Source organism: Triticum urartu, chromosome 3A (assembly GCF_056163025.1).
Source record: "Triticum urartu cultivar PI428250 chromosome 3A, HENAU_Tu73, whole genome shotgun sequence".
NCBI classification, from domain to species: domain Eukaryota; kingdom Viridiplantae; phylum Streptophyta; class Magnoliopsida; order Poales; family Poaceae; genus Triticum; species Triticum urartu.
The window spans coordinates 425502513-425529717 of NC_141875.1; the positions used below are offsets into that span (position 1 = coordinate 425502513).

General features: G+C 51.1%; 2 protein-coding genes across 2 annotated transcripts; both read left to right on the forward strand.

Annotated features, from left to right (window-relative positions):
• The first annotated feature begins 1880 nt into the window (after positions 1 to 1880).
• LOC147979936 (uncharacterized) lies at positions 1881 to 7088 on the forward strand. The gene is made up of 3 exons (XM_087515404.1): positions 1881 to 1927; positions 5988 to 6196; positions 6301 to 7088. Exons 1-3 carry the CDS (start codon positions 1881 to 1883, stop codon positions 7086 to 7088), a joined length of 1044 nt encoding a protein of 347 aa, XP_087371530.1.
• A 17691-nt stretch (positions 7089 to 24779) lies between these two features.
• On the forward strand, positions 24780 to 27205 carry LOC125544062 (cytochrome P450 CYP72A616). Its single transcript, XM_048707600.2, has 5 exons — positions 24780 to 25164; positions 25448 to 25668; positions 25751 to 25998; positions 26118 to 26490; positions 26573 to 27205. Exons 1-5 carry the CDS (start codon positions 24837 to 24839, stop codon positions 26996 to 26998), a joined length of 1596 nt encoding a protein of 531 aa, XP_048563557.2. The 5' UTR covers positions 24780 to 24836; the 3' UTR covers positions 26999 to 27205.

Consider the following 27205-nt stretch of genomic DNA (forward strand, 5'->3'; position numbering starts at 1 on the left):
GGAGCCTGCTGTCCGAGAGGTAGTTCACCATGAAGGCCACCTCTTCGTGAGGCATGTCCTTGGTGCACATCCGACTCGGGTCACGGTGCCCGCTCATCTGGCATATCATGTGAGGGCGGCCTTGGAGTGGGAGAACTCGGCATGAAACGAAGGCGGCCAGCAGGTCCGGACCAGTCAGACCCTCCGACTGCGTCAGCACTCGGAGTCGCGTGATGGCGCCGACTCCCGCAGGCGTCAGCGACCTGGCCTGGTACGACCAGTTGGGCAGTCTCCCAGCCGGCGGGCCGGCTTCGAAAGCCGGCAGGTTGACCCAGTCGCCCCTCGTGGCGACATTCCTGACGTAGAAGTAGGATCTCTGCCACATCTTCACCGACTTTATCAGTGAGATGGAGGGGGAGGGATTGTCGGCCCCTGACCTTCGCACGACGATGAAGGCGCCGCACTGAGCCGGCACACCCGCGGCCTGGGTGCTGAGCTTGGAGAAGAAGAACTCCCCCCAGAGCTCGAGGGTGGGGAGGACTCCGAGGAAGCCTTCGCACAGGGCCACGAAGGCGGACAGCAGCACCACTGCGTTGGGGGTGAGGTGGTGCGGCTGGAGACCGTAGAACTCCAGGAAGGACCAGAAAAAACTGCTCGCCGGCAGCCCCAGCCCGCACAGGCAGTCCGAGCGGAAGATGACCCGCTCGCCCTCCTGCGGTGCGGGGGAAATCTCCCCCTCCGGTGCAAGACGCACCTGCACGTGATCCTCGCCGGGAAGCCGACGGGTCCGGCGGAGGAACTCAATGTGGTCTTCATGAACTTCAGAACCATCCCAGGTGCCGGAGCGCACTAGGGGAGGCGCGGCAGCGGAGGAAGAACTCATCGCGAGCTGTCACCACAGCGTTAGCCGGAGCTTGGGCGTGCGGCGGAGCGAAGAAGAGAAGAGGAAGGAGGAGAGCGAGGAGCAGCAAGGAGGAAGAGAACGAGGAGTAGTGGGAAGGAGGGGCGCGCGTGCCCCCCTCTTCCCCCTACTTATAGCCCCGTGGGCTGCGAAGTCGAGGGGGCGGACGTGGGGATTTACTGCGCCCACAACCCCACGACCCCCATGATCCACGTAAAGTTACTGCATGCAGTAACTCCACGGGAATCCCAACCGTCCACCGGGGCCGCAGCAGATCCGCTCGGGCGCCGAGGCGCGGTAGTGGCGGGCCCCGCCTATGGGCCTGTCCCGTCACACGCGTAGGCTGGCAGGACGGCCTGGCCACGTGCCCTCGCGTGACAGGCCAAGAACGGGCGGTGGCTTGGAGGCTTAGCTAGCATGCCACTTAAAATCCCGCCGCGACATTCGAAATACTGAGCAAGTCGGAATTGAGTGACTCCGAGTTGAGCAAGTTCGACTCCTTCTAGACGGCCTGGCAGAAGTCAATCAAAGACCATGTGTTGAGCACCCGGAAAGAGAAACTGCTGAGGCTTCTCGGCCGATTGCCCGCGGCGCCTCACCAGCTTCGGGGACTACTGTCGGAGTAATGGGCCACGGATAGGCCAACCCGAGTCCCATAACCTTTCAAGACATCGGGGCAGGCTGCGCCCCTCAAGACCCCAGGGCGAAGAGCCGCCTCCTAAGGAGTCGACGGCAGGGCGGCCGACTGCCCGCTCATGGCCGAGTCCCAGGGAGGACTTCCAGAGAAGCCGACTTTGGGGAGTCGGCCGGCGACTCCAGCAAACCCATGACCTCATTGAAGGGGACGGGGCAGGGGCGTGGCTACAGTGAAGCCCACTCCCGCCCCTTACCAAGGGCAGGCATGGCCACAGCATGCCGTACTCGGGAAGATCTCCATGCGGCGTGGCACTGTTGCCCTGCCGTCCCTGACATCAGCACCACAGTACCGAGTCCTGCGCCCATGACAGCTTGTCTGAACGGCCCGGAAGCAGCAGGTCCCACCAGTCAGTGAGACCCTAGGAGACGGCGAGAGGACCACCAGTTGGATCCGTCAGGAGTCAGCCCGGGGAGTCGGCCGAGCCCTCCCCTGGGCTCCATGCGCCATTAATCAAGATGCGATGGGGAGTGGCAATACTGATCGCCCGCCAGGCGGCAGGACTGTTGCCACGACCCCATGACCAAGCCCGCATCATTAGAAGCACGACTACAGTAATCAGCAGCCGGCAAGACCCGCCCGCGGCGGACGCGACCTGTCGGCTCCGTACCAGACCAGTCGGCGGGGCCCACCAACCGGCGGGCCCCAGCAGTCGGCGGGGAAATCGGAGGCCAAAGGCACTGACGGCTGGGCCCGCACCCAGACAAATTACCATTGTACCCCTGGGGGGTAGGCCTATATAAACCCCCCAAGGCACCCATGCAAAGGGTTGGAACCCAGTAGCTCTAGACCATACCAGATAGAAGGAGAGATCTAGCCTTGCCCTCTCCTATCTCTAAGAAATAGCTCAAGAAGAAACCGTGTAAACACTTGGCCATAGTGATCATGCGGAGACCCCGCAGAGCAGCAGTAGGGGTATTATCTCCCTGGAGAGCCCTGAAGCTGGGTAAGATTCGCCGGCGTGCATGTCTTTGCCTCATCCCGTTTCCAGGCACCGGCGACGTTCTACTCGCCCCCATCATGATAAGCCATCCATTGGCATATGTCGTACCAAACCCCCGACACCTGCGGCCCCTGGTTGGCTTGTCGCCGTAGGTTCAGCCTTCTGCCTCAAAAACCTCCCCTGTAAAGTTCGGTTGCAATCAGGAAATTAAACACGCGTGGACGGACCCCTGTCCCGGGTACAGGGACTTCGGTCTCAGGTACCTGGGGTGTTCGGATTAGCCCTGGGTAATCGGACGTAATGGCTACCAAGGCGTTGTCCTCGCTCAATTGATGGAACACTCCATCAATCAGCTCCACCGATATATCCGGATCCTCTTGAGAGGCCGGGTCGAGAGACCGTCCTGAGTCCTCGGGTTGTGGAGGCGGGCTGCTTATGTCCTTAACGGCCCGGCACAGTTCCTGCGTTGAAGTCATCAGACTAAGTATTTAACAATGGGAACACTAAACGGATGAGCAAGTAAATGCGACCACTTACCCAGCTTGGGGGATTGTGCATAGAGAATCCACCCTGTGGGTTGACGCGGAGAAATTCCTCCTCTTCTCCCTTGTACAAAGTGGACAAGATCTTTAATAGAGCAGCAACTGGATCTGGCCCTTTATGGCCGTAGCGGGTGGCGTCGTCCTCCCCGTTGAAATCCCACATGGGGTGGCTTCTGTACTGAAGCGGCTGCACCCCCCCCACATGATGCATTCGGCCATAACTCCGATCATGGTTAGTCCGGAATGGGCCAACAATCTTATTCGGCCCATGAGATAAACGATGTCCCTGTCACTTTCCCTTTGAGGGCTCCGTGGACGCCAGCTTAGGCGTTTCTTTAAAGGAGCACTATCGAACTCTGGGAGGCCGATCCGGACAGGATCCGGCAGCGGGATGTCTTCTATATAGAACCATTCCGAGGGCCAGTCTTCGGACGCCTTCTTTGGGGTTCCGGACAGATATCCGGTCCCGGTGATGCGCCATACTTCGGCTCCGCCCACTTGATACATTGACCCTTTCTTGGAACGGGGCACGAGGCAAAATAGCTCCTTCCACAGTCCGAAATGAGCTTCAATACCAAAGAACAGTTCGCAGAGGGCTACAAAGCCCGCGATATGCAATACTGAGGCAGGCGTGAGGTGATGTAGCTGGAGGCCGTAGAACTCCAGCAGCCCCCGGAGAAACGGGTGGATGGGAAATCCGAGCCCCCTTATTAAGTAAGGAACAAGGCACACCCGCTCTCCTTTGGATGGATTAGGGGCATTCTCTGCTTGCTCTCCGCCGTTGTAAATGGCAAGACTGGCTCGGACCGGGACCATATAGGCCGGGGGGAGAAATCCCTTGGTCTGAAGCGTCACTAGCTCGCTATGCGGAGTAGAACATCTCTCCCAATATCCAGGCTTAGGGCTAGAAGGGCGAGAGGAGGAGTTGCGGCGGCTGGCCATGGTGGAATGGACCTTTGTCGGATGCGCTCTGATGAACACTTGTGGAGGGGAGAAGGTGTGGATTGGATCTAAATCCTCGTCCCCTTAAAAAGGGGCAACTCATTTACACGGCTAGGGGTGTGAACGTAAAAACACTCAGACTTTTCATATTCGTTTGACACATGGAACACAGCCATTATTGGGCGTAGAAGCCAATGAGCGCAACATCTACAAGAAACCGGACTTTATTTAAACAGGTACACGGAATTTGGAGGAGAACCCGCCTTGCAATGCCGAAGACAATCTGCGCGCCGGACTCATCGTCATTGAAGCCTGGTTCGGGGGCTACTGAGGGAGTCCTGGATTAGGGGGTGTTCGGATAGCCAAACTATACCTTCAGCCGGACTCCTGGACTATGAAGATACAAGATTGAAGACTCCGTCCCGCGTCCGGAAGGGACTTTCCTTGGTGTGGAAGGCAAGCTTGGCGATACGGATGATCGGATCTCCTACCATTGTAACCGACTTTATGTAACCCTAACCCTCTTCGGTGTCTATATAAACCGGAGGGTTCTAGTCCGTAGGACAACATACACATCAACAATCATACCATAGGCTAGCTTCTAGGGTTTAGCCTATCTGATCTCGTGGTAGATCAACTCTTGTAATACCCATATCATCAATATTAATCAAGCAGGACGTAGGGTTTTACCTCCATCGAGAGGGCCCGAACCTGGGTAAAACTTCGTGTCCCCTACCTCCTGTTACCATCCGGCCTAGACGCACAGTTCGGGACCCCCTACCCGAGATCCGCCGGTTTTGACACCGACAGTGGGTAAACAAATTACTGTTGAGCAATTGACAGAATTGAGCATAGTTATGAGAATATCTAGGTATGATCATGTATATAGGCATCACGTCCGAGACAAGTAGACCGACTCCTGCCTGCATCTACTACTATTACTCCACACATCGACCGCTATCCAACATGCATCTAGAGTATTAAGTTCAAAAGAACATAGTAACACTTTAAGCAAGATGACATGATGTAGAGGGATAAACTCGTGCAATATGATATAAACCCCATCTTGTTATCCTCGATGGCAACAATACAATATGTGCCTTGCTGCCCCTACTGTCACTGGGAAAGGACACCGTAAGATTGAACCCAAAGCTAAGCACTTCTCCCATTACAAGAAAGATCAATCTAGTAGGCCAAACCAAACTGATAATTCGAAGAGACTTGCAAAGATAACCAATCATACATAAAAGAATTTAGAGAAGATTCAAATATTGTTCATAGATAAACTTGATCATAAACCCACAATTCGTCGATCTCAACAAACACACCGCAAAAGAAGATTACATCGAATAGATCTCCACAAGAGAGGGGGAGAACAGTGTATTGAGATCCAAAAAGAGAGAAGAAGCCATCTAGCTAATAACTATGGACCCGAAGGTCTGAGGTAAACTACTCACACATCATCGGAGAGGCTATGGTGTTGATGTAGAAGCCCTCCGTGATCGATGCCCCTCCGACGGAGCTCCGGAAAAGGCCCCAAGATGGGATCTCACGGGTACAGAAGGTTGCAGTGGTGGAATTAGGGTTTTGGCTCCGTATCTGGTAGTTTGGGGGTACGTAGGTATATATAGGAGGAAGAAGTACGTTGGTGGAGCAACGTGGGCCCCATGAGGGTGGAGGGCGCGCCTGGGGGGGGGGGGGTTGGCGCGCCCCCCTACCTCGTGCCTTCCTGGTTGCTTTCTTGGCGTAGGTTCCAAGTCCTCTAGATCACGTTCGTTCCAAAAATCATGTTCCCGAAGGTTTCATTCCGCTTGGACTCCGTTTGATATTCTTTTTCTGCAAAACTCTGAAATAGGCAAAAAACTGCAATTCTGGGCTGGCCTCCGTTAATAGGTTAGTCCCAAAAAATAATATAAAAGTGTATAATAAAGCCCAATAATGTCCAAAACAGAATATAATATAGCATGGAACAATAAAAAATTATAGATACGTTGGAGACGTATCACTGGCCCAGGAGCGCGACCGACTAGCCACTCAACTGGTGGAGCAGGCGGAGCTTCTCCAGAAGGCCCGGAAGGAGGCGGAGGTGAAGGAGTACAGTCTCCTCGCCGAGTTCGAGACCGAACGCTCCACCTGGACCGACAAGGAGGCGCTGCTGAAGTCCGGCTTCGGCAGGATTGAAGACATGGTTGATGGTAAGCTTTCTTCTTTTTCTTTCTTTGGGTTGCCGGCTGCCGATCAAGCCGGCATCCTGCTTCTGGCTTCTCACTTCTGATCTTTTTGCTTTCTGCCTGAGCAGACTTCTTTCCTGGCCATTCTAACGCCGCCAACGAGGCTATCGAGGCTTATCATGAGGAACAGAGGGCGGAAGGCATGCAGATCGCTACCGACGCCCCCCGGACTCTTAGCGAGCAACTTCTCAGCATCCAAGCACGCCTCCGGCCGGCTCATCAGATGTTGCGCCGTCTTCAGCGTGTCGGGGCCCAGGCGATCTCTGCCCTTTGGCTAGACATGCAGGCCCCGCGTACTCCCAGTCGGACTGCCGACTGGCTGGAGGTGGCGGCCGGCCGCCTCGAGGCTTGGAAGGGTTCCTCGGCCCGAGCTGGAGCGCGTCGGGCCTTGGAGTTCGTCAAGGCGTGGTATCCTGGGCTAAATCTAGCCCAGTTGACCACGTTTTGGCAGGAGGCCCAAGAGGAGCTGGTGGTGGTGGAGCGCGACCTTGTCAGACGGGCAGCGGCGATTGCTGACTACACCGACACCAGCATCTTCGTTCCTGAGCTGGCTGAGGATGGTGCCCAGGCGCCACCAGAGTGGTTCGGGCTGAACCCGGAGGATGATGAAGACTCGGCCGAGATGATCGACTCCAGCGACGAGGGAGAAGACGAGGAGGACGAGGCAGGCAAAGAAGAAGCGCTAGAGGTCGGAGCGGACGGCCAGCCCCAGCTTGATCGTGCCTCGAACAACAAGCTGCGCTCGAGTGCGCCGACTACTACTAGAGGCGACCAAGCAGAGACTGACCAGCCGTCCACTCCACCAACCGGCGCCACCGACTACGCCACCCAGCCGGACCCCTCTGCAGCTCCCTAGGCCGCCGACTTATCTTTATTTTCCCTATTTTATCAGTCTCGACAAACTTTGTTAAATTTGCGCAATTCCACCCGCGGGGTGTATTTCAAACTTTGTTGAATGCTGGCCAAGGGCCTTTTGACATGTAAATATGCTTTCTCAGAAGTTGTGCTTTTGCCGAGTTCTTACTTTTCTTGCTCTCTACTCCTTGGCCTTTTTCCTTTGCCGCCCTCCCTTGGCTGCCGTCTTGCCAGCCGAACAACCGCTCTTCGGACTGTGGCTTGGTCAAGTACTTAGTTGCTTTCGGGAGGGCAAGTACTTAGCCTACTAGAGCGTTAGTAAGTTAAGTAGAGGCCGGCCGACCGACTGTTTCATCAGCCGGTCGATGAGGCGGGGCGCCGGCCTGAACTATGTGCATGCTTGGGGTCCTTAGCCATTTTTCATGTGGACACCCTTTCCTACCCGTAACTCCTGCCCACCGAACAGTCGCTCTGCGAGTTGTGGCTTCTAGCAGAAGAAGGCTTAGGTGCCAACACACTACTTGTCCGACTGTAGGAAGCTCCACATAGTACAAGGCGGCGAGCCCCCGGGCCGACTGGTCGAACCCGGTGCCAAGCGGAATAATGAAATAGCACATTCATAGGCATAATACTTATCGTATATAGAAAAGAGGGTAGCCCTCGAGCTCTTCTCGGGGGACCCAGAGTCTTCGTACTTAATAGAAAAGATAGCGTGGTACATACTACATCAACTGTAAAATCTTTGAAGGAGGTTTGCATTCCACGGCCGCTCTGTCTCTTTGCCGGAGTCGTCTCGATCAGGTAGTAGGAGTCATTGCCCAAAATTTTGCTAATGATGAATGGGCCTTCCCAAGGTGCCGAGAGCTTGTGCTGGTCGGCTGTTCGCTGGATCAGCCGGAGCACAAGGTCTCCCTCCTGGAAAGATTTTGGCTTGACCTTCCGGTTGTAGTAGCGTCGCAGGCTCTGCTGGTAGATGGCGGAACGACTGAGTGCTAACAGCCGGCCCTCCTCCAGCAAATCGACGCCGTCTTCTCGTGCTTCTTTTGCTTCTGCCTCGGTGTACATGGTGACGCGAGGTGAGTCGAACTCAATGTCCGTCAGGATGATGACTTCTGCACCGTAGACGAGGAAGAAAGGCATGAAGCCGGTTGACTTGTTTGGAGTTGTGCGCAGGCTCTAGAGGACAGCCCGTAGCTCATCAATCCAGCAGCCGGCCGACCGCTCTAGAGGCTCGACCAGTCGGGGCTTCATGCCAGAAAGGATGAGGTCGTTTGCTCGCTCAACTTGGCTGTTTGACTGCAGATGGGAAACGGACGCTAGGTCCAATCGGATGCCCTGCGTCGTGCAGAATCGGGCCAACGCTCCTTTAGCAAAATTTGTGCCATTATCCGTGATGATGCTGTGTGGTACTCCATACCGAGTGGTGATATCTGCAATGAAAGTCACGGCAGTCGGACCATTCAACTTCTTGATTGGCTTTGCTTCTATCCACTTGGTGAATTTGTCCACGGCGACAAGCAGATGGGTCATCCCGCCGCGTGCTGTCTTGAATGGTCCCACCATATCCAAGCCCCAGATGACAAAAGGACATGTTAAGGGAATGGTCTTGAGTGCAGAAGCCGGTAGATGTTGCCGCGAGCTGAACTTCTGACACTCCTTGCAATGCTTGACTAGATCCTTGGCATCCTCCAAGGCAGTCGGACAGAAGAAACTGGGCGGAAAGCTTTGGCCACGAGTGATCTGGAAGCTGCGTGGTGGCCGCACTCGCCTTGGTGGATGTCTTTGAGGATTGCTTCGCCTTTCTCCGGTTCCACGCAGCGCTGGTACACACCAGTGACACTGCGCCTCACAAGTTCTCTGTTGACAATGATGTATGCTGCTGACCGACGTTGCACTTGTCGGGCTGAGATCTCATCAGTCGGCAGCTCTTTGTTCGCCAGAAAGTTGAGGATGGGCTGCGCCCATGAAGGTGCTGCTATTTCTTCGACTACCAGAGCTGCAACTTGCACGAGGGCGGTTGGGCTGGGAGTCGGCGAGTTGGAGTCGGCTGCCGCTTGCTGTGTCGATGAAGTCCCCGGGCCGACTGCCGCAGCCCTCGGGCCGGGTGCGACTGCTGTAGTCCCCGAGCCGCTTGGTGAGGTCGCCGGGCCGACTGCCGCAGCCCTCGGGCTGGGTGCGACTGCTGTAGTCCCCGAGCCGCTTGGTGAGGTCGTCGGGCCGACTGTTGCAGTCCCCGGGCCGGGTTGTGAAGTTTCCGGGCCGGGTGCGACTGTCACACTACCCGTGCCAACTGTCGAGGTCTGCGAGCCGGCTGCCGCAGCCCTAGAGTGAGATCTGTCGACCCCGGGAGGAGCCGGCACAAAGATGGACTCAGATTCCGGAGAGGGCTTGATCGACGCTTAAGGAGGCGCTGAAGGGAGACACCAGCTGGCATTGCTGGCTGGGTGGAGCCGATTCGTGCCAAGGCATCTGCTTGCTCATTATCGGCTCTTGGCACATGAAGGAACTCGCACCCCTCGAAGTATCCACTGAGTTGCTGGACGAAAAAATGGTAGCTTGCCATATTTGCATCCTTGGCGTCCCAATCACTAGAAGACTGCTGGACCACCAAGTCGGAGTCGTCGTAGCATAGGATCCGACGGATGCCGATTTCCTTGGCCAACCGGAGGCCGTGTATTAATGCTTCATACTCGGCCACATTGTGGGAGGCGGCAAAGTGGATTTGCAACGTGTACTTGAGCTTGTCGCCTTTGGGAGAGGTGAGGACGATGCCGGCTCCCAAACCAGTGTGCATCTTTGAACCATCAAAATGCATCCGCCAATGGGTGGAGTCTGGCGCTGGCGGCAGGTACTGGGTCTCGGCCCAGTCGACGAGGAAGTCGGCCAGTGCTTGGGACTTGAGGGCGGTGTGAGGCTGGTAGTAGATGGTGTAGGGGGCCAACTTGATGGCCCATTTGGCCACTCGGCCAGAAGCATCTCTGTTGCCAATGATCTCAGCGAGTGGGACGGTGCAGACAACAGTGATTGGGTGCTCCTGAAAGTATGGCTTCAGCTTCTTGGCGGTGAAATGCATGCCGTAGCACATCTTCTGATAGTGGGGGTAGTTCTGCTTGGAGGCGGACAACACTTCACTTAGGTAATACACCAGCCTCTAGACTAGTAATGCCTTATCGTCTTCCTTGCGCTTCACAACTACGACTGTGCTGACCACCCGGCTGGTGGCGGCGATGTAAAGGTACATGGGCTCTTCAACAGTCGGAGCCGCCAGGACAGGCGGCGTGGTCAACATCTTCTTCAGCTGGAGAAAAGCATCATCCGCCTGGTCATTCCACTCGAAATGAGTGGTCTTCTTCATGAGCTGGTACAGGGGAAGAGCCTTCTCGCCCAGCCAACTGATGAACCGGCTGATGGACACCAAGCAGCTGGTGAATTTCTGGACGTCTCGCAGTCGGGTGGGCTTCTCCATCCTCGATGGCTTTGATCTTCACAGGGTTGCACTCAATGCTGCGTTCTGAGACCAGGAAGCCAAGGAGCTGGCCGGCTGGTACACCGAACACGCACTTTTCCGGGTTGAGCTTGATTTGAAATCGGCGCAGATTTTCAAAGGTTTCCTTGAGATCTTCGAGGAGTGTGTTGCGCTTCTCCATCTTCACCATGATATCGTCTACGTAGACGTGGGCATTTCTGCCGAGTTGCTTGAGGAGGCACTTCTGCATGCAACACTGAAAAATGGCACCGGCATTTCTTAGGCCGAATGTCATAGTCAGGTAGCAGAAGGCTCCAAATGGTGTGATGAATGCGGTCTTCAGACGGCCTGCCGGGTTCAACTTGATCTAATGATATCCTGAGTAGGCATCCAAAAAACTCAACAGCTCGCATCTGGCTGTGGATTCTATCACTTGGCCTATCCGTGGCAGAGCAAACGGATCCTTTGGGCAGGCCTGGTTAAGGCTGGTGTAGTCAATGCACATGCACCATTTGTTATTCTTCTTCAGTACAAGGACTGGGGTTGGCAAGCCATTTTGTGAAGAAAACTTCCATGATGAAGCCGGCTGCCAACAGACGTGCGATCTCTTCCCCAACGATTCTTCTCTTTTCCTCCGACAGTCGGCGGAGGGGCTGCTTGACTGGCTTGGCGTCTTCTCTGACGTGTAGCTTGTGCTCGGCGAAATTCATCGGGACACCTGGCATGTCTTTGGGAGACCATGCGAAGATGTCTCGATTCTCATGGAGGAAATGGATGAGCTCGCTTTCCTATTTGCTGTCAAGATTTGCGCCTATGACCGCGTACCTCTCCGGGTGCTCTGGGTCCAATGGTATCTTCTTTGTCTCCTTGGTCGGCTTGAAGGATCCTTCAGCTTCCGCCTCCTTGGGATCATGAGACATGTCCGGCTGCTTGCCGGCCATGGTCACAACCCGGTGAAGGAGCCACTTCTCGGCAGCGATCACAAGGGACTCGGCCAGCAGGCTGTTGGCGGCCGCACAGTCGGGCGACTTCTGATAATCTACGGAGATGGTAATGACTCCCTTGGCACTCGGCATCTTCATCTTGAGGTAGGCATAATGTAGCACCGCCATGAACTTGGCTAAAGCAGGTCGGCCAAGCAGTGCGTGGTATGGGCTTTCTAGGTCAACCACCTCAAACAGACGGGCTCTCAGCGGAAATGGTCTTTATCCCCGAAGAGGACATCTATCTGGATCTTGCCGATTGGTGAGTGAGAAAGGCCAGGAACTATGCCGTGGAAGACAGTCCGACTGGGCAGGAGATGCTTGGGTTTGATCTTCAACTTCTCCATGGTATCACGATACAGGATGTTGATGCTGCTGCCACCATCTATCAGGACTCGGGAGAAACGAGCAGCTCGCCTCTCCGTGGCAAAGGTGGCCTCCAACACCAAAGCGTAAGAGCCTGGAGATGGCATTACTTCTGGGTGATCAGCCCGACTCCAACTGATTGGCCTCTTTGACCAGTGCATGAAGTCTGGAGCTTCAATGGCTACGACATTCACCTCACGAGACTGTCGGCGCCGGCTGCACCTGTCATCGGCCACACTGGTGAAAACAACATACGATCCATGTTCTTCAGGGAATTGATCTTGAACGGCATCGACTGTTGGATGGGTCGCCGGCTGCTGAGGAGGCGGAGGCAGCTGGCCAGCAGGCGGCGGTTGTAGCCCTTCGCCCTTGGAGATTCGTGTGAGCCAATGACACTTCCGGGTGGTGTGGTTGGACGGCTTCGCGCCACTGTGGAACTTGCAGGGAGCATCAAGAGTCTGCTCATAGGAGAAGGCGGCCAACCAGTTGGGCTTGCCGCCTTTGTGGCGCTTGGGAAGAGGCTGCCCTTCCGGCTGCCGGTCTTTGACTGATGCCACCTGCCGGCTGGTGGAAGCCGGCATCGGGGCTTTTCGCTTGTTGTCGCTTTGCTGCTGGTGCCGACTCGTATCACCAGCCGGGGTCCAAGGAGCCTGAGGAGCCACCTTGCTAGATGCATCAACTTGAATCTCCGTCTTCATGGAGGAATCGGCCGTAGCGTATTTGTCTGCTATGATCAGCAGCTCGTCGAGGGTCATCGGCTCGTCGCAGAGGAGCCGGTGTTTGAGCAAAGTGCCTTCTCTGCACCCGGCCATGAAGTACTCGATGGCTTGCACCTTGTGCACGCCCTCGCAAGAGTTGTGCAGCTTGGCCCAATGCGTGAGGTAGTCGCGAGTCGATTCGTTGGGGCCTTGGATGCACAAGGAGAGCTGGCGAGGCTTGGGCGGCCGCTTGTACATGCTAGTGAAGTTGCGGACGAAGGCCTTAGTGAAATCTACCCAACTATTGATGCTGTGGGGCTTCAGGCTGTTCAACCATGTCTGGGCGGTACCCTGGAGCATGAGTGGAACATACTTCACAACAACACGCTTGTTTCCGTTTGCAATGCTGATGGCGGTGGAGTAGTCGACCGGCCAGTCCCCCGGCTTCACGGAGGCGGTATACTTGGGCGTATCTCCTGGGAGCGTGAACCCTTTGGGGAAGGGCTCATCTCTGATGCGGGGGCCTGAAGCAAGGCGGGCCCAGAGCGTCTTCTTCTTTTAGCACCAGGGATCGGTTCAGACAATCGATCCGGTGGTGGGCATCATTCTCTCTGATTCCTTCTCGGGGGCCAAGCCGGCCTCCAAGACTCGGATGATCGACAGGCGGCGGAGACACGTGCTTTTCTCTGCGTTGGGGAGGCCGGTAGCCGCCTGGTTGTTCACCGCACGAGGGTGGCCATCTTGGTCGCGCTCGATGGTGATGTGCGTCCGGCTGCGGCTGGCAGCCGGCTCCTTGTCTCGTCGTCCGTGGTTGCCATCAGTCGGCATCCGGGATGTCACGCCATGCTCCTGGCGGGGAGGCGGGTCATCGTTCCGCTGGTTGGGGTCTCCGGCGCGGCAGGCGACTTCTTGCTGCTCGGCAGCCGCATCGATGAGTCGCTGGACGCGCTCCGTCATGTGGCGACGCTCGTCGCCATCCAGGTTGCCCAGCTCATCTGCTGCCGCTTGGGCGGCTCGTATGTTCTCCATAGGCATGGCGTATATGGGGCGATCGGCCCCGAACATGCTGGCAATGGCCGCGCCGCAATGCTGGACTGTACCGATGCGGTTGGGCCCGCCAGGAGCCGGCGTGCCGCCAACGGCGCGGTCCATCTCGCGCTGATAAGCCTCCGAAAGGTGTCTCATGCTGGTTAGCTTCTTGGCGCTCTCGACAAGATGGACATGGCGGGCTTCCAGCGTCTCGGCGTCGGCATCTTCTGCGATGGGTGCAGTCTTACAGCGTTGCTTGGAGCGGGTCTCGGGCACCGTCACCGAAAACTCCATCGTGGCTGATGATGAGCACCTCCGTGACGGTGCAGCTGCCGCTGTCGACGCGGGGGAGAGGATCATCAACGATCACCATGTTGGTAGGGAATGCGTCGAGCGACGCCGTGTTGGAGTTGACGAGCATCGGGTCAGTGGAGCCGACCGACTCCAAGTCGACGGCCGGCTCGTTGGCGACGTGGAGCTGGTTGAGGAAGCTGACGAGGCGGCTTTCGGGGCCGTCGTTGCCTGCGTCGGATGCAGGCCCGTCGGAGAGGCGGATCTCGCCAACAAGGTTGGCAAGGCAGCTTGCTGCGCAGGCGACCTCCGCGCCAAGCAACGCGTCAGTGCAAACGCCATCTAGCGTGCCTGGCTGGCTGCGCTCAGCAGGGAGGAAGAGGCTTCCCGTCCAGAACAGATCTCCGGTCGACGGTGCACCTAGCCCCACGATGGGCGCCAAATGGCGGGGGTTTGGTGCGACATATGCCAAAGGATGGCTAATCATGATGGGGGCTAGTAGGACGTCGCCGGTGCCAGGAAACGGGATGAGGTGAAGACATGCACGCCGGCGAATCTTACCCAGGTTCGGGGCTCTCCTAGGAGATAACACCCCTAGTCCTGCTCTGCGGGGTCTCCGCATGATCACTAAGGCACTAGCGAGTACAATGGTGCTCCTCGAGCTATGTGCTAGAGGTAGAAGAAAGCAGGGCTAGCTCTCTCCTCTTTCTATGTGTGTGTTTAGGTCTAACAGGTTGGGAATCCTTTGCATGGGTGCCCTGAGAGGTTTATATTGGCCTAGCCCCTAGGGGTACAATAGTAATCTGGCCGGGTGTAGGACCCGGCTGTCAGTGTCTCCTATCGCCGGCCGCTGGGGCCCGCCGCCTGGTGGGCCATGCCGGCTGGCCTGGTACGGAGCCGACAGGCCGCCTACGCCACTTGCGGGCCTGGCCGGCTGCTTGTTAGTGTAGCCATAATGCTAATGATGTGTGCTTGGTCGGGGGGGGGGGGGGGCTACAGTCCCACCGTCTGGTGGGATATCACTGTAGCCACACCGTGTCTCGTCTGATTAATGGCGCGTGGACTCCGAGGGAAGAGTGGGCCGCCTGCTAGAGGCCAGCCTCCCTCGGGTCCGACTGGTCAGGTGCTGCCGCCCTATGGGCTCTCGCTGCCTGGTAGGGCCCGCCGCCTGCAGGCCATACCGACAGGTCGTCGTGGGAACAGGGGTCCACCTGACGGTGGTGACGTCAAGGGCGGGATGGCAACAATGCCGCGTCGTGCAGAGATCCCGGCCGGTACAGGACACTGTGGCCGCGCCCCGCCCTGGATATGGGGGTGATGGGCTACACTATAGCCACATCCTGTCTTGTCTACTTTCTGGGGGCACAGACTGTAAGAGCGCCGCGGGCCACCTGGCAGGAGCCGGCTTCTCTGGAGGCCGCCTGCTGGGAGCCGGCTGCTACCTCTTGAGCACTGCGTTGGATTTCCTTAAAGAGGAAAGGATGATGCAGCAAAGTAGCGTAAGTATTTCCTTCGGTTTTTGAGAACCAAGGTATCAATCCAGTAGGAGGCTATGCGCGAGTCTCTTGTACCTGCACAAAACAAATAACTCCTCGCAACCAACGCGATAAGGGGTTGTCAATCCCTTCACGGTCACTTACGAGAGTGAGATCTGATAGATATGATAGGATAATATTTTTGGTATTTTTGTGATAGAGATGCAAAGTAAAATAAAAGCAAAGTAAAAAAGCAAAGGAAATAACTAAGTATTGGAAGATTAATATGATGAAGATAGACCCGGGGGCCATAGGTTTCACTAGTGGCTTCTCTCAAGAGCATACGTATTTTACGGTGGGTGAACGAATTACTGTTGAGCAATTGACAGAATTGAGCATAGTTATGAGAATATCTAGGTATGATCATGTATATAGGCATCACTTCCGAGACAAGTAGACCGACTCCTACCTGCATCTACTATTATTACTCCACTCATCGACCGCTATCCAGCATGCATCTAGAGTACTAAGTTCATGAAAATAGAGTAACGCCTTAAGCAAGATGACATGATGTAGAGGGATAAATTCATGCAATATGATAAAAAAACCATCTTGTTATCCTCGATGGCAACAATACAATACGTGTCTTGCTGCCCCTACTGTCACTGGGAAAGGACACCGCAAGATTGAACCCAAAGCTAAACACTTCTCCCATTGCAAGAAAGATCAATCTAGGAGGCCAAACCAAACTGATAATTCGAAGAGACTTGCAAAGATAACCAATTATACATAAAATAATTTAGAGAAGATTCAAATATTGTTCATAGATAATCTTGATCATAAACCCACAATTCATCGGTCTCAACAGATTACATCGAATAGATCTCCACAAGAGAGGGGGAGAACATTGTATTGAGATCCAAAAAGAGAGAATAAGCCATCTAGCTAATAACTATGGACCCGAAGGTCTGAGGTAAACTACTCACACTTCATCAGAGAGGCTATGGTATTGATGTAGAAGCCCTCCGTGATGGGTGCCCCCTCCGGGGAGCTCCGGAACAGGCCTCAAGATGGGATCTCGTGGATACAGAAGGTTGCGGCGGTGGAATTAGGTTTTTGGCTCCGTCCCTGATCGTTTGGGGGTACGTAGGTATATATAGGAGGAAGGAGTACGTCGATGGAGCAACAGGGGGCCCACGAGGGTGGAGGGCGCGCTTGGGGGGGGGGGGGTAGGCGCGCCCCCTTACCTCGTGGCTTCCTCCTTTATTTCTTGACGTAGGGTCCAAGTCTCCTGGATCATGTTCGTTCCGAAAATCACATTCCTGAAGGTTTCATTCCGTTTGGACTCCGTTTGATATTCCTTTTCTGCGAAACTCTGAAATAGGCAAAAAAACAGCAATTCTGGGCTAGGCCTCCGGTTAATAGGTTAGTCCCAAAAAAATATAAAAGTGGATAATAAAGCCCAATAATGTCCAAAACAGTTGATAATATAGCATGGAGCAATCAAAAATTATAGATACATTGGAGACGTATCAAGCATCCCCAAGCTTAATTCCTGCTCGTCCCCGAGTAGGTAAATGATAAAAAATATAATTTTGATGCGGAGTGCTGCTTGGCATAATTTAATGTAATTCTTCTTAATTGTGGTATGAATATTCAGATCCGAAAGATTCAAGATAAAAGTTCATATTGACATAAAAATAATAATACTTCAAGCATACTAACTAAGCAATTATGTCTTCTCAAAATAACATGGCCAAAGAAAGTTCATCCCTACAAAATCATATAGTTTAGTCATGCTCCATTTTCGTCACACAAGAATGCTCTCATCATGCACAACCCCGATGACAAGCCAAGCAATTGTTTTATACTTTAGTAATCTCAAACCTATAATCTTTCACGCAATATATGAGCGCGAGCCATGGACATAGCACTATGGGTGGAATAGAATATGATGATGGGGGTTATGTGGAGAAGACAAAAAGGAGAAAGTCTCACATCAACGAGGCTAATCAATGGGCTATGGAGATGCCCATCGATTGATGTTAATGCAAGGAGTTGGGATTGCCATGCAATGGATGCACTAGAGCTATAGATGTATGAAAGCTCAATAAAAGAAACTAAGTGGGTGTGCACCCAACTTGCTTGCTCACGAAGACCTAGGACACTTGAGGAGGCCCATTGTTGGAATATACAAGTCAAGTTCTATAATGAAAAATTCCCACTAGTATGTGAAAGTGACAAAACAAAAGACTCTCTATCATGAAGATTATGGTGTTACTTTGAAGCACAAGTGTGGCAAAGGATAGTAGCATTGTCCCTTCTCTCTTTTTCTCTCTCTTTTTTTGGGCCTTCTTTTTTTATGGCCTTTCTCTCCCTTTTTTTAATTCCTCACTTGGGACAATGCTCTAGAAAATGATGATCGTCACACTTCTATTTATTTACAACTCAATGATTACAACTCGATGCTAGAACAAAAGATGACTCTATATGAATGCCTCCGGCGGTGTACCGGGATATGCAATGAACCAAGAGTGACATGTATGAAAGAATTATGAATGGTGGCTTTGCCACAAATACTATGTCAACTACATGATCATGCTAAGCAATATGACAATGATGAATATGTCATGATAAACGGAATGGTGGAAAGTTGCATGGCAATATATCTCGGAATGGCTATGGAAATGCCATAATAGGTAGGTATGGTGGCTGTTTTGAGGAAGATATAAGGAGGTTTGTGTGTGAAAGAGCGTATCATATCACGGGGTTTGGATGCACCAGCGAAGTTTGCACCAACTCTTAATGTGAGAAAGGGCAATGCACGGTACTGAAGAGGCTAGCAATGTGAGAGTACGTATAATCCATGGACTCAACATTAGTCATAAAGAACTCACATACTTATTGCAAAAATCTACAAGTCATCAAAAACCAAGCACTACGCGCATGCTCCTAGGGGGATAGATTGGTAGGAAAAGACCATCGCTCGTCCCCGACCGCCACTCATAAGGAGGACAATCAAAGAACACTTCATGTTTCAAATTTGTTACATAACGTTTACCATACGTGCATGCTACGGGACTTGCAAACTTCAACACAAGCATTTCTCAAATTCACAACTACTCAACTAGCACGACTTTGATATTATTACCTCCATACCTCAAAACAATCATCAAGCATCAAACTTCTCTTAGTATTTAAAACACTCATAAGAATATATTTTTACTAATCTTGAATACCTAGGATTATTTAAGCAAATTACCATGCTATTTAAGACTCTCAAAATAATATAAGTGAAGCATGAGAGATCAATAGTTTCTATAAAACAAATCCACCACCGTGCTCTAAAAGATATAAGTGAAGTACTAGAGCAAAATTATATAACTCAAAAAGATATAAGTGAAGCACATAGAGTATTCTAACAAATTCCAAATCATGTATGGATCTCTCAAAAGGTGTGTACAGTAAGGATTATTGTGGTAAACTAAAAAGCAAAGACTCAAATCATACAAGACGCTCCAAGAAAAACACATATCATGTGGTGAATAAAAATATAGCTCCAAGTAAAGTTACCGATGGAAGTAGACGAAAGAGGAGATGCCTTCCGGGGCATCCCCAAGCTTTGGCTTTTAGGTGTCCTTAGATTATCTTGGGGGTGCCATGGGCATCCCCAATCTTAGGCTCTTGCCACTCCTTGTTCCATAATCCATCAAATCTTTACCCAAAACTTGAAAACTTCACAACACAAAACTTAAAGTAGAAAATCTCGTGAGCTCCGTTAGCGAAAGAAAACAAAAGACCACTTCAAGATACTGTAATGAACTCATTATTTATTTATATTGGTGTTAAACCTACTGTATTCCAACTTCTTTATGGTTTATAAACTATTTTACTAGCCATAGATTCATCAAAATAAGCAAACAGCACACGAAAAACAGAATCTGTCAAAAACAGAACAGTCTGTAGTAATCTGTAACTAGCGCAAGATATGGAACCCCAAAAATTCTAAAATAAAATGCTGGACGTGAGGAATTTATATATTAATCATCTGAAAAAAGAATTAACTAAATATCACTTTCCAAATAAAAATGGCAGCAGTTCTCGTGGGCGCTAAAGTTTCTGTTTTTTACAGCAAGATATCAAGACTTTCACCAAGTCTTCCCAACGGTTCTACTTGCCACAAACACTAATTAAACACAAAAAACACAAGAAAAATAGAGGCTAGATAAATTATTTATTACTAAACAGGAGAAAAAAAGCAAGGAATAAAAATAAAATTTGGTTGCCTCCCAATAAGCGCTGTCGTTTAACGCCCCTAGTTAGGCATAAAAAGCAAGGATAGATCTAAGTATTGCCATCTTTGGTAGGCAATTCTTCAATGAGACATCTATTATCCTTAGAAATTTCTTTCTTTTTAGTTATTATCAAACTTTTAGGCACAAGATCGAAAAATTCATTTGTAACAAATGGTTCCTTAATGATAGCAACAAGATTGGAATGAATACTTATAGATTTGAGATCCGCAGTTTCCTTACTAAAGGATTCACCCTTATTTTTAGGAACATACATAAGCTTGGTGATTTTAGTAGGAGGATTTGGAGTATTCTTTACGGAAGAAAAAGCGGTTCCCAAGTTGGTAATGATATCTTCAAGTTTATCGATCCTAGTGGAATCATGATTTATTTTCTCATTAACTATGGGTTCCTTCTCTTTAATATTTTTCAAAGTGACTCCAACTTTAGATCCATATTGAGAGATTCAGTTGTGGATCTTTTTATCCAAATTTTCAATTAACTCTACGGTAGCAACCTTATTTTCAATAGTTTTGAGCCTTTGCATTACATGCTCCAAAGTTAATACAGTTCCATTAACCAAAAGAGGGGGTGAGCCAAACAAATCTATCATAGCATTATAAGAATCAAAAGTATGGCTACCTAAGAAATTCCCTCTGGTAATGGTATCAAGGATATATCTATACCAAGGATTAGCACCTACATAAAATTTGCAGAGAAGAACGGAAGTAGATTGCTTCCTAGTAGATCTATTTTGAGCATTGCAAATTCTATACCAAGCATCTTTCAGACTTTCTCCATCCCTTTGTTTAAAATTTAGGACTTCATTATCGGGAGACAACAGAGAGGATAGAGGACTAGCCATAATGACAAGCAAGCAATCTAACACACGAGCAAACAAGAAACGGGCAAGAAGAGGCAAATAGAGAAAGAGAGGGAGGATAGAGAGAGAGCGAATAAAATGGTAAGGGTGAAGTGGGGGAGAGGAAAACAAGAGGCAAATGGCAAATAATGTAATGCGGGAGATAAGGGTTGCGATGGGTACTTGGTATGTTGACTTTTGCGTAGACTCCCCGGCAACGGCGCCAGAAATCTTCTTGCTACCTCTTGAGCACTGCGTTGGATTTCCTTGAAGAGGAAAGGATGATGCAGTAAAGTAGCGTAAGTATTTCTCTCAGTTTTTGAGAACCAACGTATCAATCCAGTAGGAGGCTACGCGCGAGTCCCTTGTACCTGCACAAAACAAATAACTCCTCGCAACCAACGCGATAAGGGGTTGTCAATCCCTTCACGGTCACTTACGAGAGTGAGATCTGATAGATATGATAGGATAATATTTTTGGTATTTTTGTGATAGAGATGCAAAGTAATATAAAAGCAAAGTAAAAAAGCAAAGGAAATAACTAAGTATTGGAAGATTAATATGATGAAGATAGACCCGGGGGCCATAGGTTTCACTAGTGGCTTCTCTCAAGAGCATAAGTATTTTACGGTGGGTGAATGAATTACTGTTGAGCAATTGACAGAACTGAGCATAGTTATCAGAATATCTAGGTATGATCATGTATATAGGCATCACGTCCGAGACAAGTAGACCGACTCCTGCCTGCATCTACTACTATTACTCCACTCATCGACCGCTATCCAGCATGCATCTAGAGTATTAAGTTCATGAAAATAGAGTAACGCCTTAAGAAAGATGACATGATGTAGATGGATAAATTCATGCAATATGATAAAAAAACCATCTTGTTATCCTCGATGGAAACAATACAATACGTGCCTTGTTGCCCCTACTGTCACTGGGAAAGGACACCGCAAGATTGAACCCAAAGCTAAACACTTCTCCCATTGCAAGAAAGATCAATCTAGTAGGCCAAACCAAACTAATAATTCGAAGAGACTTGCAAAGATAACCAATCATACATAAAAGAATTCAGAGAAGATTCAAATATTGTTCATAGATAATCTTGATCATAAACCCACAATTCATCGGTCTCAACAAACACACCACAAAAAGAAGATTACATCGAATAGATCTCCACAAGAGAGGGGGAGAACATTGTATTGAGATTCAAAAAGAGAGAAGAAGCCATCTAGCTACTAACTATGGACCCGAAGATCTGAGGTAAACTACTCACACTTCATCGGAGAGGCTATGGTATTGATGTAGAAGCCCTCTGTGATGGATGCCCCCTCCGACGGAGCTCCGGAACAGGCCCCAAGATGGGATCTCGTGGATACAGAAGGTTGCGGTGGTGGAATTAGGTTTTTGACTCCGTCCCTGATCGTTTGGGGGTACGTAGGTATATATAGGAGGAAGGAGTACGTCGGTGGAGCAACAGGGGGCCCACGAGGGTGGAGGGAGCGCCTGGGGGGGGGGGGTTAGGCGCGCCCCCTACCTCATGGCTTCCTCTTTTATTTCTTGACGTGGAGTCCAAGTCTCCCGGATCATGTTCGTTCCAAAAATCACGTTCCCAAAGGTTTCATTCCGTTTGGACTCCGTTTGATATTCTTTTTCTGCGAAACTATGAAATAGGAAAAAAAAACAATTCTGAGCTGGGCCTCCGGTTAATAGGTTAGTCTCCAAAATAAGATAAAAGTGGATAATAAAGCCCAATAATGTCCAAAACAGTAGATAATATAGTATGGAGCAATCAAAAATTATAGATACGTTGGAGACGTATCACCGGCCCGTCTTGGGGCCGTCCTCTGGCAGCCGGCCGCTTGAGCCAGCCAGCCACCAGAAGGCGGCGCTTCGTCCTTGACGCTTGAGGGGCGCAGGCGGCCCGATGTCTCGAAATGCTCAGGGACTCGGGTTAGGCTACCCGTGGCCCATTACTCCGACATCAACCATGGCGATCATAAGTTGTACTTCTTATTGCTCTACATGTTGGTTAATTCATTCACTCAATGTTGCTTTACACATTATATAGTCAGCACATGTTGTCTTGTTGTACTACAGGACAGAGGGCGGGTCACTCACACACATTTATGTGTGGAACGACATATGTCCATTATGACTTGAGAATCGTTGAATTGGGAAAACGATGATTTCAAAAAACTTCTTGAACATCAAGTTATTTTAGATGTAATATTTACATTTGAACTATTTTTGCACTAGGCATATTGCATGTTATTTATGGAAGAATCCTGATATTTTCTATAGTTATTTTGAGTGTTGCGGTCTTAGGAAAAAATAAGGGCAGACATTTAGGGGACAAGATTGGATGGCCGGCTCCGGCATTAGCGTCCACATACATTTACGGGACCAGTCTGTCAACAAATAGTGTATCTGTTTTAGGGGTCAGTGTTGGAGATGCCCTAAGATCAATAGTGGCTTTAGGCAAAAGAAGGAGATCAACGCCGCGCGAGAGAGCGTGGCCGTGGAGGTAGCCGCAAGCGTCTAATGATTCATTCTTGTATTGCCTATCGATAAATTGTCGTATTTAATTTTGACATTTTTTTAGAAAAAGAGGATATACCATTGCCCTCTGCATCTGGGCGATGCTTATTTTATTAATTATTCACAAAGACATTATAAAGTAATACATCAGTAAGTCTAAAGCTACCATCTTGGAAACACTTGTCGCTACTCCTATCCTCTTGATGAAGGGGTGCCGAATGTCCGAGCCGAATACCAAATAGACATCACACCAAAGCCTAACATCTAAAGTCGAGTACCCCATCCAAGCCACAATGTCAGGACTGGGTCATACACCGGTCCGGCGCACTCTCAGTGTACACCACATGCACACGCTGCAAGGAGTGTCACCACCGTCTTTCATCGATCCATCTTCAGAGCAGATACTGACGCATCGACCTTGCCAGACCTCTCTGCCATCGATGCCACCACGACGCTAGACAACGTCATCCTCCTACGCGAGTTCATCGCCGCACATCGGACGTCGAGTCTCCACTGCGCCATGCCGTCGAGATCTGCCGCCATCAATGTATAGGATGAAGCACCGCTCCACCAAAGATGCCGTCCACTGTTCCCTCGAGCCCGTATACACCTCCAAGAATGACGCCCCCAAGGGGGAGACGACACAAAAGCGCCGCCGTCATCCGATCTACTGATCTAGAGTTTCCCCTGGAGGTAGCAGACAATGGTCTGAAACTTCTCAACGGTGATGCCTTTAAGAAGGAAACGGCACAGAAGAGCACTGCCATCGCCGGCCTTGGCAGCTAGCCGAGAGCAAGTTTTCACCCAGATCGGTTCAAAGAACCTCCATCAAGCGTTTTGTGCACGGATCGCCGTCTTCTCCGACGGGGACTAGACAAAAAGGGTCCAGCCGCCGCCGCCTGACCGGCCACGACACCACCACGATGCCTAACAGCCGGCGTGGTCAGGCACACCACGCTAGCCCATCGCCGCAGAACCGAGCCACCGGCCCACCCAAGCCCATCTGGGTCGGGCGAGATCCGTGAACCCGGCCTGCCACCACAGGAGCGCCTCCCGCGGCTTATTGCTATGTAGAGGTTGGGCGTGTGCTCATTGTGTTATATATTTTCTCGATGCTTCATTTTGAGTAAATAAAATCCATCCTTTGTCAATAATGATAACCTTTCATAAAAAAAGAACTGCAAGAAATTTCGTTAACAGAAAACTAACTAAAAGTCCTTTTCCTCAAATTTCACCTAAAATCCGTTTTCTAGAAACCGAGCTGTATCCAAACAACTACTTACGTATCTGCGTAGGTCATACATACATAATAAGAACAAAAGAAGCAGGTATCCGCAAACGCCAAGCGACGGCATCCTTCGGCTCCGCGGTTGCTCTCGATTCCACGAAAATGAAGGCAACATCCTGATTTATTAACAGTTATTACAACGTCTCCGCTTGGGTTTCTTGCCACGCTTTGCCGATGAAAACAACAACAAACAAGCGAATCCAGCCTTTTGCTTGTCCTTGGTGTGTGGCACATCGTTTTCCACAATTCCCATCGGTAACCGCGAAAATGTTGTGACGACAAAGAAGAAACGAGAAGATAAGAAAAACATGTGATGCCAAGCAGAGCAGAGCACCCACCATCGTATCATGTCGACGACACTTGCTGTGCCTATATAACATTGGGACCATCTTCCACCGCACCTGCTCTAGTTGTACCGCACTACCACACAGTTTTATTATTGCAGTAAGAAACTAATGGAGGTCGACGTAGCAGCAACTAGACTCGGAGTCGGAGGTGATGTGTCTTCTCCTTCATCGCTGAGCCTGCTCTGCGGTCTCGCTGCGCTGCTCGTCCTCCTGTGGGCGGTCTCCCGGGCCGCCGAGACATGCTGGCTGAGGCCACGGCGGCTCAGCCAGGCGCTCAGGGCGCAGGGCCTGGGCGGCACGGCGTACCGCTTTCCCGCCGGGGACCTCGCGGACAACGGCCGGCTCAACGAGGAGGCTCGGTCCAAGCCCATGCCGCTGTGCCACGACATTGTACCCCGTGTGGCGCCACAACTCGTCAACATCGTCAAGGAACACGGTAGGAGAATTTTGTTGTTGCTCAAGTTGAATTTCTCTCTGGTCCAATATGTCTTTCTTTTTTTTCGTTTTCCCGACATGAAAATTGATGTTACAGTATACTGAAGTATCTATGTTACTATTGCTCTTCTTGTACGGGCATCTGATGAATTAATCCTGCTCAAGGTAGCATTAAAAACAAGATATTATTGCTGTCTCAACTTCATTTTTTCTCCAATTCCCGCGGAAAAAAAATCATTTTCCCCAAAAGTTTCTGACGGCAATCAGTTTTGAACTGCATGTAGGCAACGTTTGCATCACCTGGTTTGGACCAGTCCTAAGGATGGTCATAGCAGAGCCAAAGCTAGTGAGAGAGATCCTATCTGACAAGTCCGGCCATTTCGAAAAATTCACCAACAAACGTCTGGGAAAACTGATAGCCCTTGGGCTTGCGAGCTACGACGGTGAGAAATGGGCGATGCACAGAAGAATCTTAAACCCCGCTTTCCATCTCGAAAAGCTCAAGGTAGTACTATTCTTTCTTACTAGGCTAGCTCCTAACCCGATCAGGGTGTGTGTGCACGCGCGCTAACTGAAGCTGTTTACAGAGCATGTTGCCGGCTTTCTCGACATGCTGCACCGAGTTGATAAGCAGCTGGGAAAGTAAATTAGCCGGTTCTGATGGATCACATGAAATAGACATATGGGAGGATTTCCAGAACCTAACCGGAGACGTGATCTCTCGCACGTCGTTCGGTAGCAGCTTCATGGAAGGGCGAAGGATCTTCCAGCTTCAGGCAGAGCAAGCAGAGCGAATTATCAAGGCCTTCCAGTATATGTACATCCCAGGCTACCTGTAAGCTGCACACTTCCTGTACCAATTACTCTTGACAGTCCTTTTTATTCTGAAGTACAGTAAGTTTTTTCCTTGTAAGAATGGAAGTAAGCATGAATGATGCGACTGGCCTTTTTCAGCTTCTTTCCGACTGAAAACAACAAGAGGATGAAGCAGATCAACCGAGAGATTGAAGGGCTCCTGAGAGGCATCATCGAGAAGCGGGAGCGCGCAATGGAGAACGACGGGCTTGGCGGCGACGACTTGCTTGGCCTGATGCTGCAGTCGAACAAGGAGAGGGGGACGTCAAGGATGAGGATGAGCACCGAGGATGTGATCGAGGAGTGCAAGCTCTTCTACTTCGCGGGGATGGAGACCACGTCCGTGCTGCTCACCTGGACGCTGGTCGTCCTGGGCATGCACCCCGAGTGGCAGGATCGGGCCAGGGAAGAAGTCCTCAGCGTCTTCGGCAAGGACAAGCCCAACTTCGACGGCCTCAGTCGACTCAAAACGGCAAGTGTCTCTCACACTTTACTTTTAAGTCTCGCCTAGAAGCCATTGCTGACTATGATTTGGCTCGGATTTCCTTGTCCAGGTGACGATGATACTGTATGAGGTGCTCAGGCTGTACCCACCGGCGGTTACGCTGAACCGGAAGACATCCAGAGAGATGCAGATTGGAGGTATCACCTACCCTGCGGGCGTGCTGCTGGAGCTGCCGATAATCATGGTTCACCACAACCCGGATGTATGGGGGAAAGACGTGCTGGAGTTCAAGCCGGAGAGGTTTGCGGAGGGGATCTCCAAGGCAACCAAGGACCAGCCGGTCTTCTTCCCGTTCGGCTGGGGCCCGAGGATTTGCATCGGCCAGAACTTCGCGATGCTGGAAGCCAAGATGGCGCTCAGCATGATCCTTCAGCGTTTCGAGTTCCAGCTCTCACCTTCCTACACGCATGCGCCGTACACAGTCATCACACTGCATCCTCAGCATGGAGCGCAGATTATACTCAAGAGTCTCTGATCGTCATCTTGTCTTGCAGCTTTGTCGACCTGTCGTGGGTAAGTTACCTGTGGGGTAACTTGGTAAGTGTAAGAAGTAGATTGAATCAAGTGAACTACTACTAGACTGTTTCATTGTATCCTAAAACTGGGTATTTGTACATGGTTAAGTACGTGTTGTTCACACCGGTTACGAGGAACACAACTGTTACCAAAGTTGGTTTATACA